Below are 10958 nucleotides of genomic sequence, written 5' to 3' on the forward strand. Positions count from 1 at the left end.
TTGAAAAAAGAAGTGCATTTATTATTGAAAATTGATAACTTAAACATCTGACCAAAAAGAAAGATCTGTCCAAAGAGCGTTTTTACAGATGATTTACATCTGGACTTGAATTGTGTTTCTTTAAGATGTATTCATGAACATTATGAACAAATGGTGCCTTAAACCAACTTCAAGAACAAAAATACAATTACACCATATTTTTCCACTATGGCAAAAGAATGTTGATAAAGCCAACGTATCGTGTAATTCAAATCACAATGCAAAATGGTGTAAGGCAAACGCAGTCCTGACTGAAGCACTGCAAGTAGAGTCCTCTGTCCTCCAAGTAGACAAAGATCAGCTGTGAAGGAAGAATAATGCTCACCTATCAGTTGTATACTTACTGTTTTTGTCTTGTTTTGAGTTGTCATAATATTGCAAGACCCCCTTCACATTTATCATACAAACACATGGGAAGAATATACAAATAGTATTCTTACTTATAAATGAATTAAGTATAAGTTGCTGTAACGGGGAGCTGAATCTTTTGGTTCAGAGGCGAGACAAATAATACATGAACAGAACCTTCAACACTTAATCCTGGCCCTTCACGGGGGATCTCCAAAGGTTAGTTTCGAGAGGAAGAAAAGCATTTAAAAAGCTTAGAATCAAGATGAGATTTCAGCGCTGTGTGCGTCCCCCCCCCACGACCTGATGTCAGGAGGGATAAAGTGGCTAATCTTTGCATGACGTTCTTGGAAGAAACTCAAAGTGGGAAACGATGGGAAGAAACGCAGATCGTCTCATTCTTTCAACAAGAAAGTCCTCGCCACGACTAAGAGGCAGCGATGGAAGTTGTAAACGGTAAGCATGTGGGAGAAGTGAGTTAGAAAGAACACAATGCTTGGAAGATATAGATCAACACTTTCAGGACTGTTTGGTACACATAAGCCGGCCTTAAGTTGCACTTGGTTTTTGCACAAATCTCTTGTTAATGGTTCATCTAAACCACATCCTGCGATCACTTTTTGGGACTTTCAGCATTTAGGATTTAGTTTCACAGAATCACCTCACCCCTCCTCCATATTAACATACACCTTAACCAGCAGCCAAAAAAACTAAACAAAAAAAAAAAAAACCTTTTCAAAAGATCTCAAGAGAGATGATTCAACACAAACTATCATCTTCACCTCAGCGCTGCAAGTGCCATCCTTCAAGACGGGAGAGATAAACTACTCTGTCCTCACATTCAACAGCATCAACTAAATATCAAAGCTGCTCGTCTCGTTTCAACACAGTTATGATGTTCTTATGAAATGAACAGCATTAAGAACGATAGCGCATGAGAACAGTTGCTGTCATATTTCTCTTATTTCTTTAATCATTTTTGAGAGTCACAAAAAAAGAAAAGAAAAGAGCATCAGTGGGAGTATCCCTGAGGTGGTTTGGCCACATCTCTGGTTTCAGTGATGCACAGTGATGTTTAAGGATGTTTCAACTTTGCCTTTATCTTTTTATGAAGAACGGTCTTTTGTGGATGTAAACAGAAGAGTTGAAGGATAAAATGGCGTTGGTGAGATGTTGGTACAGGGTTGTCTTGAGTGTCATTTAAGTCCGAAGGATGTTTGTGGTGATGAGAAAGGGAAGCTCTAGTTGTTGGGGATGCTCTGCAGATATGCGAGGATGTGCTGGATCTTCACCAGGCGCTCTCTGAGGCTGGTCATGGAGAGGACAGAGAGCTGGTACCGCGGGTCGATAGGCAGAACGGCCAGGAGCCACCAGCAGCACGCTGGACCATTAGGAGTAGCCTGGAAGAGAGGAGGAAGAGTATTAGACCCGTGTGGAAGTTGTGGGAATACTTGTGCCGGAGGAATCCATTTCTGTGTCAAGAGTTACACGGCTGGAAAAAGCCTGAGGCAGTTACAAAATGTGCTCAACACTTCTGAGAATTCCCAGTGAATGATACATTTTACACTGGCCATGTTGTGTTGTTTCCAGGAACAAACATGTTCCGAAATTACATAACATCAAACATCATAATCAACGCTTTCGTGTATGTGCTTACGTGTGCGAGTTGTGGATTCTCTTCATACCGCTCTTCTGACGCAACAGGGCCGATGGGATTAGGTATGAAGCACCCATAAAGCTCTTTAGCCTACATTGTCAACGGACTCCGCCCCGTGGTTGTCCTAAGAGTGGAGCTGTAATCCCTTTCAACTCTGCAGGCTATGAGCCGGAGCTGAGCACACATAACAACAACCACGTTCCGGTATTATGACTTCTAAAGCAGGTGAATCCATGGTAATGTGGGTTTCCCCTGAAGGCTAAGTGGGTCATGAGATGATCCACTTTGAGTCTAAGAATCTGCAGTGTCTCGCCGTGTCAGATGAGGTAATAACAGCTTTACAAACACTGCAGTATTTTGGGGAGAATTACTGCTAGGGCTCAGCGGATACCGGTTCTGATAATAATAATAATAATAATAATAATAAATACAAAATAGTATATAGATTCGTGTTCCTTTGATTATCTGGTTATTTGAAAAGTTGGGATGTAGGCAGTTAACCACATGGGTTGTTGCTGTTAACAGACTCTGCACCACCGACCCACCGGTCAAGTTGCAGTTTACATCCATGTCTGTTAAAAATGTCATCATGTGTTTAATAATTGTCATAATTAGCATATAAATTCTTGAGTTATGTGTTTAGTGAGGTCACAGTGATATCACAGGGACCACCTAAATATTTGAAAGTAAATCCTTGATAAAAGGAAGTTAAAAATAGGTTTCTCTTGTTTAAACACGCTCAAAGGATCAGTGGGAATAGTTGGCCTGGCTCTGACTCAGGACTGACTCTACAGTAATGTGTAATATTTCATGTGTAGTTGACGATTATACTCCCTAAGCAATCAGTTTTAAATGCAGTCCTTACATGAACTAATCTGGACAGGAATAATCTCTACCGATGGAAGTGGAGGGTGGGGCGTTTACCTGGATGTCAGCTTCTCGTTCTGGCATTGGTCCAAAGTGCTGCAGGATCTGGTTGTGAAAGTGGAACTTGAGGTTCTGGAACCAGACGCGGGCCTGCTCATACACGGCATCATGCAGCTCTTGTAGTCTCTGTAGCTCATCACTGCTCTCAACCTGGTGGAAAAGAATCAATTCACTTTGGTCACTTTTGAATTGTTTAAACTTAAAAATGCATTCCTTTGAAAATAATTGGCAATGAATGATAACAATGTCAAAAAACAAAAGTGACACCGCACCCAAAACCAACCCCTTACAGACTTGAAATGTGGTTTCATATGTAAGACACAGATTTAGAGCAGCGTATGACTATAAAATCATTCAAATGTTATTGTGGTTCTTACCTTGGCATCACCCAAGTGCTCGATGTTAGCAATACTGTAGCCGTCCTTCATTCCTCGGGACACTACCCGGAAGCGTTTTCCTCCGATGGTGTCCACTACTGATCGTCCGTCAGGGAGGAAATGGACACTCCTGATGGTCAGCATGCAGCCATAATCTACAAACCTGCAGTGGACGACACAATTTGGTTTTTGGTTTAATTAGAAAATGGAGTTTTGGCAGTTTGTGCCAGTGGCTCCTCTTTACTTGATAAGGAGATATGTCTGGTTTTAAGTTCCTCCAATATTATAAGTTATTATCTTATATAATTATAATAATTCATACAAATAAATGTGCTTGCAAGTGTGTTCTTGCTTACCCTTTCTTGGGATCATTTATACACATCCCAAACTGCCGCGTGCCTGCGTCCATGCAGCGGCGAATCATGAGGCGGTAACGTGGTTCGAAGACATGCAGGGGGCAAGGCACGGTGGGGTAGGCCATGGTACACACAAAGATAGGCACATTCTTCGTCAGACTGCACAGAGGGAGAGGAGCAGAAAACATTGTCAAACGTCCTCTACAGAAACTTCTGACGGTGAACATTGGAAACAGACCTGGCCACAGACAGAAACGCTTACTCAGAAAGGTCTCTGGTCTCCTCCAGGTGCGCTTTCGTCCTCTCTGCATACGCCGGACTCAAATACTGTTTGATCAGCATGTCCAAGACAGTCGCCACCATGTAGCTCCTACATGCTAGATACTGGAGACAGCGGGATGTGCGTTGATTAAAAACAGGAAGGCGAGGAACCCATATTTTTACTCAGCCCAAAAAGATGAATATCCAGCTTCAACACACGCAAAAGACCGGCCTCTCACCTCTTTCAGGCTCTCTTTGCAGAGGGGACACTGGGGCGTGTGGTCCAAGCAGCGCTCCAAACAGTTTTTACAGAAGGTGTGGCCACATGGTGTCGTCACAGGCTCATAGAACAGCCTGTGTTGATCACAGAGATGCAGCGTTCAATTGTCAATTCCTAATCCTCATTTACAAGTGTTCAATGTGTGTAAACTTCGTGGTAAATTTGGCCCACTAGTGTGTGACCGTACCTCATGCACAGAGAGCACTCCAAGTCGCTGGGGTCCAGCAGGTCCTCAGGAACACTTCTGCAGGTCTTAGCTTCGGCGGCCTTTTGCTTGGAGCCTTTCGCCACACCTTGAGTCGACCGAAGAAGAAAGCATTTCATTATATATGTTGTTGGCAAAGGAGACGTGTTAATCAATCATTTGGATTGAGTGTCTACCCAACCTCTTGTACATTATTAAAAGTCTGTATCCAATTCAGCTTCATTTTACTACCATTATATGTTTTGAGTTCTTAGAATATTATTGGTGTAAACAGAAACAGAAGCGATTTGACTTGGAAATTAAAAATTAAAACATTAGGAAGAACAGAAAGCAATGAAATAGGGGCATTGGCCATCGACCTTGTTTTTTCAGCTTGTTACTTCCGCTGTCGACAACACAGTGCTCTGTGTCCGACACCGACAGCTTCCTCTTCAGCAGGCTCCCCTTGTCCTCGTCCCCCAGCTGAGGGGCGGAGCAAACTCTCTTCAGCCCTTCATCGCCACAACCGGAGCCGTGGACGCGTAGCGAACGAGCTCTGCTGAGACCAGGCCGCTCCAGGCTTTCCCACCGTTTCTGAATAATGACAGGCGACCGTGGTTAAGAAGTTAATGATGATTCTATTATAAAACGTGTGGCGACAAAAGCATTGAAGCTATTCTCCAAACCACGTGAGATCAGTACTCAGTCTGCTCGTACCTCAAGGCGTTCCAGATGGTCGCGTGCCGAGGCGGCGCGGACCTGGTGTTGTCTTTGGACCGGGCTCGGTGGCTGAGCTTCGGCGATGAGGGTTTTATTACGCATGTGAGGTGACGTGTTCTGCGTGGTTTCCCTCAGGCCGACCTTAACATTCTCATCGGCGGGGGAGAGCAAGTCACACAGGATCTGTAAAAAAAGCATTCAGTCTGTCAGCGAGTGCACGAGTCTTCAGATTTGAGAGGCAGACTATGTTTGAAAGGTGTTCGGGATGCAAAAAACAAAACGAAAGTTGCTGTTATTTTGAAATTGACAGGTTTAGTGGAAAAGTCAAGCACTTTACAACTGTGCTTAAACAACATGTTTACATTTTTTACAAAAATATAGACTTTTTATGAGATGTATGATTCCTTATACAGAGATGATTCAGAGATGATTACACACAATTTGAGCAGCATTAGCAACTGAATGAAACACAGTGGCAACAAACTCTCACACTAATCTGAAAATGTATGTACTGCATACAGGAGTCGCTTACATAACTACAATCCTGTGGTCAACCTATTAAGTGGTACTGATGTCATTACAGACAGAGTCACAAGACCTGATCCACTAACAACTTGCACAATTCCATGACAGACTGAGACTGAGCCTGATCCCCACGGTTAACCTTATTCAGACTTACATATACTGTATTTGCACCTCATATGTACATCATTGTAACCTGAGACTTTCAGATTTGCTCTCTTCCCACTTTGTATTGCAACTGCTGCACTGCAACATCCCTCAAGATAAATTAAGTTTATAGAACGACTGGACAACCTTTGTGGCCGAGACAAAGGGGGAGTATACACATTTGTGACAAATGCTCCAACTGACTGAAATCAATATGGATGAACAGAATAAAATGCCCATTGTCAGGACACCAGAGACACATTTCCTATGCATAGATGACAATGCACGATGCACTACAAAAGGTACCGTCATAAAGCTTGAGTGGGATTTTAAGATCCATTCCATGACAGGATGTACCATCACGTCAATGTAGTATAACATCAGATGCTAGCTATGAAAACGGGACAAATAGCTTTGTGCAATAACAATAATATGATCTTATTGCAGAAAATGTTGACGTGTCTCATTGAGCAATAAGATAGTAAAGGTTGAGCTTTATGTTCCCGGCTATCAAATCAAACAGTTCCTAGGCTCCTGGAAGCTTAAAGCTTTGGCTTACATTGTATTGACGCTAGCTCCTCCAGCCTACTTGCGTTAACACAGTGCGACTCAACTGACTACAGACTTAAGGATGACAGTCTAACATGTTTTACTCTTCCCACATTGTCAGCAGACTAATCAGCTATCTAACCTTTTCCACTTGTCTCTTAGCACTGGGGAAGTCCTCGTCTACGGCCAGGCAGTGGAGGAAGACTTGGAGAGACTCGTCCACTTGGCCCATCTCATGCAGCACCATAGCTTTCCTAAACAAAGCCTGGAAGGACAGAAAGAGAAACGTTAGACAGAACTCTTGATGGCAGGTCTTCATGCTTTAGATGCATCTTAAGAACAACACATTCAAAAACACGCTGAACTGTTTTTAAAAACAGACAGAACACAATTTTCCTAAACTCAAGGAAGAGACGCAGCTTTTTTAAATGCAATACTTCAATGATATCCAATAAAGCCATATGACATACTTTTTGCCGCCAATAAAGAATACCCTAAGCTTAAACCCAGACATTTGCTCTCCTGTTACTAATGCAATAGTCAATGATGGCTTTGACCTTAAATCACTGCATTCTCAGTAGGGGTCTAGAAAACCTTCTTTAGTCACGATGCTCTCGTAACTACTTACGCGATGAAAAGGCCTTTTATACAACACTATAAATAGCAGGAGGTCATTAAAAACAGACCTCGTAAACAAACAAACAGGGTCAACCCTAAGAAAGGATCTTTAGACTGTGATAAATTCAGCTGCCAAGACACGCATCAACATTTCACCTTTAAAATCTGACACCTGTAAACATGACTAATGAGGTGCTCACTGTCTTAAAATACAGCTTATTTTAATAATGACCGGCTGACTAATACATCAGTCAGAAGAGAGTGAACACATGGCAGACTCTCCTCAGTAAAGTGTGTGAGCGTGCGTACACAACCCGGCAATGCCAGGCTGCCATTCAATTTGATTCAGACATAACTTTTCTGTAGCAGAGGATAAGAAATGTGTGAGTGACGTACCTCAGCAGAACAGCTGGACCAGGGACTAAACTCTGTGTCCTCCAAAGCCAGGCGGTACAGTTTGAGAGCCATGTACGCCTCCGCCCGGGACAGTCGGGCCACGGCCATCGACTCTGGATCTGCAGGAGAAGAAAAATCTTTATTCACGATAAGGGTTTTATTTGGGAATATCGGAAAGCACAGCCTTTTCAGTTGAAACAAATACCATTCAAATGTAAATCAACATGACATACACCATAATATTAATTATGACATCAAATTGTCTATAATTTAATGAGTAAACCTACAGCAGTTTCTACTTGCATGGGAAGGTAGTGTTTACCGCAACATAAAGTTTTTAAACTCTGTCAATTCCCACACGTCATATGTTACTTAACCATATGACAAACACAGATAATACATCTCCCGGCAGGGGGGGGGGGGGAGGGCTTTCAGGAGATCTAATGGATTTGGAGGATTATCTACACCAAGAATGCACGATGAAGAGGAAATGATCGCTGTTTCACTGATTATATCCTGGATTTCTTGAAGAACATCTTTCCAGAATGTGTGAATAAATTAGATTAAAGGAGACTCAAGAGCCACTAATACTGGCATGTACTAAAATCAAAAGCAAACAATATTAAGTTGCTTAATCCAACTCTTAACACTTTCAGAGATGGATAAATCATTTGTGGTTATCATTAAGTATAAATGTGTCCATGATCTTTAATGAATGATTTATTGAAATCCCGTTAAAAGCAGACGTTTGGCATTCATCTCATTACTCAACTACGTCACTTTGTTTTGAGTCTCTCGGACATTACGGACATATTTATTCTGTTTACCAAAGGTTCATTGGGATTCATTTTCCTCACCAGGCCGAGTTGTGACTTTTCTGCTCATGGCACGCTACCATTCCAAATAATGCATTACCTCTCACTGACACAAATGGGATTAAGTTCATTTTTCAGATGTTTAGCAGACGCTCATGTGATCAGGACCACAGGAGGTTTGTCTAGTCATCAGAACATCAGCGAAGAACCCCTGACTATCTGGAAGTTTCTGTCCCGCTTCTTCTCCGAGGACCAGAACAGTCAAAAGCGCTCTTTTACTAACTGATGCCGACTGTCTAGTCAGAAAGGTCCACACCAGTTACCCTCATTTGACCTCTAAATAATTAAAAGGCACACAGGAAATAAGTGGAGAGGGGGGTGGGGGGGGGCATGCGTCAAATATCCCAGGGCATAACCAGTTGGCACATAACCGTAGATATTGCGGATATGTGGCACTGCAGCCAATCAGCTGGCGGGCTTTTTGTAAATCCAACTGAGTAACTTGCAGGAACACAGTGGATTGTGTAACTACATTTTGCAGACGTAATGTTTATACACACAGTCCAAAATCTGTCGTTCTCATTGTGTGAGGTAAATGTTGAACTCTTAACTGTTGGTCATTCCATTGGTGTCGGGGGTCACTAGAATTATTATCACACAGGAGTTTAGATGACATCACTCAGTTTCCAAGGTACAAGTTACATCAGGGTTACATATGTTATATCACTTGACCCAGATTCCACAAATGTCTCCATAAGCTCCCGTAAAGCGGGTGAAGGTCCAGAACATTTTACAGCCGTGCTGTCGGACAATCAGACATTTCTTTTTTAGGGTGTGGGAGATCAGATGTTGAATCTACACTGTGCTGCAGGTCACTTCCACTGCAACAATTAGGCGTTAAGTGCCTTGCTCAAGGGGCACTTGAGACCATTGTAGTTACTGGTGAAAGAAGCCTATCTCATTGACTTCACTTCTACAAGTCTTTGCAACCATTACTGGGATATTATGCTCCAGCTGCCACAAAGTTTAAATCATTTTTATAAATAATTTGACACAGAGTCATCTTAAGTTTCATAGACTGCATACACGTTAGGATCTGTGTTACAAAAGCTAACTCACTGCCCGGCTGAGGCCGAACCACCAGCCTAGGCCTGCCTCACAAACTGCCCAGTAAATGGTGCATTTATGCTCGTGTGAAATCATGTATGAAACTAGCTCACAACTGTTACAAAATCTAAATGCCCTTTAATAAGTTTACACAATCACGCCTCGCTGTGTGTCACGACCTGCCTTATGCAACTGTGCAACATGCGCGCATGCTCAGCTTTGTGAACTTTCGTAAGCAAGGATGGACCGAACATAACGCGACAGTTTATGGGAGGAGGCTGGCAACAGACTGGTAAAAAAACGTAACTGGATTTTCAAAATGTCGGTCAGTAGAACTTACTCTACTTAAACCCTTTGGGGATCCACTAACAATAAACACAAGACCACTGCGTCATGTCCAAATGTATTTTGCTTTTACATAGAAACGTCCCAGTGACGATTCGTGTTCCTGCTCACTGAGGGTGCGCAGCAGACACATCACCGGAAAACACACCTTGCCTTCTTAAAACATGCATGCAGCGTAATTTTTGTTTTAATACTCACCACACTGAATAGCATCGGTTGCTAACGACACGGCTTCGTGGTAGCGTCTTGTTCTGCAGAGCTCGTCCACTTCGCACAGCGTTTTCGCCCTTTTCAGCTCGTCGGGGAACCATTTCTCCAAAAGTCCGCACATAACTACGCTCACTTTCTCCTCGCCGCCGACGGTTCCGCTGCACAGCTTGCATTTGGAGAGCCGCTGTCGTTGCAAACACCTTTTACAATACGAGTGTCCACAGGCTAGAGTCACGGGTTCACCTAAAAAGCTACGACAGTTGGGACAGTCAAACACATCATCCCTACGGCTCTCCTCTGCGTCCCGACTGCGACGCCAAAGCGGGTCCGGCCCAGCCGCTTTTCTCTTAAAGTTGCGGAGGATGCAGTCCACCAAGGTGCCTAATTGTTCCGGTTGCACGGGGCCGTACCGCATAGCCGCGGAAAACAAGTCGATAGCTTCTTTCAGGCAGTTTCCCGACGCTAGAGCGTTGGCTTTCTGTAGTATAAGTTGATGGTGGTCCTGCTCTTCCAAGACGTTGTCCGAGGCGGCACCGATGAAGAAGGCGCTTCTCGCCTCCTGTGCGTCCTCCACTTGCGGTTGGAGTGACATTGTAGCGTCTAAATATGAAAAAAACTAAAATGTAACGTACATTTAGGGTTTCTTCTGTTGACGTGTCTATTCATTTCTATAGCTGCCGCGGTCCTTCACAGTGTAGAGGACCGTCACCGGCTTTACCTATAGACGCTCGTTTGTTACATAAAAAAACCCCACCGTCACGTGAACAGTGAACTCGAGCTCTGATTGGTCAGGACGGCTTGGTTACAAAACCTGCGTTTGAAAGTTTCATAACTGGAAAAGACGTAGTGAAGTTAACTGTGTGCCATCTTATAGCGCAGCCATTTGTCCTAGAGCCCCCTGCGTATGAAACCCCCCAGGCTGCACCAGTAGGACAATATGAAACAAAACAATATACGTGCTGCTCCGTGATATTCCTATTTATTAATTGTATTATCAATTTGAGAGCTGTTAGAACACGTTCCCAGAGAAGCCCTCTCATAACTGGTTGTGTAACAGGATTTTGAAACAGCCAAGTTTAATTTATTATTCATTTGATCTT

General features: G+C 43.2%; 1 protein-coding gene across 1 annotated transcript; it reads right to left on the bottom strand.

Moving 5' to 3' along the window:
- On the bottom strand, nucleotides 1–10597 carry lonrf1 (LON peptidase N-terminal domain and ring finger 1). Its single transcript, XM_076091231.1, has 12 exons — nucleotides 9847–10597; nucleotides 7382–7500; nucleotides 6510–6632; nucleotides 5147–5332; nucleotides 4810–5023; nucleotides 4433–4538; nucleotides 4205–4319; nucleotides 3967–4088; nucleotides 3705–3863; nucleotides 3349–3511; nucleotides 2969–3121; nucleotides 1–1787 (listed from the first exon to the last, which is right to left on the bottom strand). Exons 1-12 carry the CDS (start codon nucleotides 10448–10450, stop codon nucleotides 1629–1631), a joined length of 2223 nt encoding a protein of 740 aa, XP_075947346.1. The 5' UTR covers nucleotides 10451–10597; the 3' UTR covers nucleotides 1–1628.
- Between the last annotated feature and the right edge of the window lie 361 nt (nucleotides 10598–10958).

The sequence above is a fragment of the Anarhichas minor genome, unplaced genomic scaffold (assembly GCF_050575085.1).
Source record: "Anarhichas minor isolate MPS153535 unplaced genomic scaffold, ASM5057508v1 ptg000014l, whole genome shotgun sequence".
NCBI classification, from domain to species: Eukaryota; Metazoa; Chordata; class Actinopteri; order Perciformes; family Anarhichadidae; genus Anarhichas; species Anarhichas minor.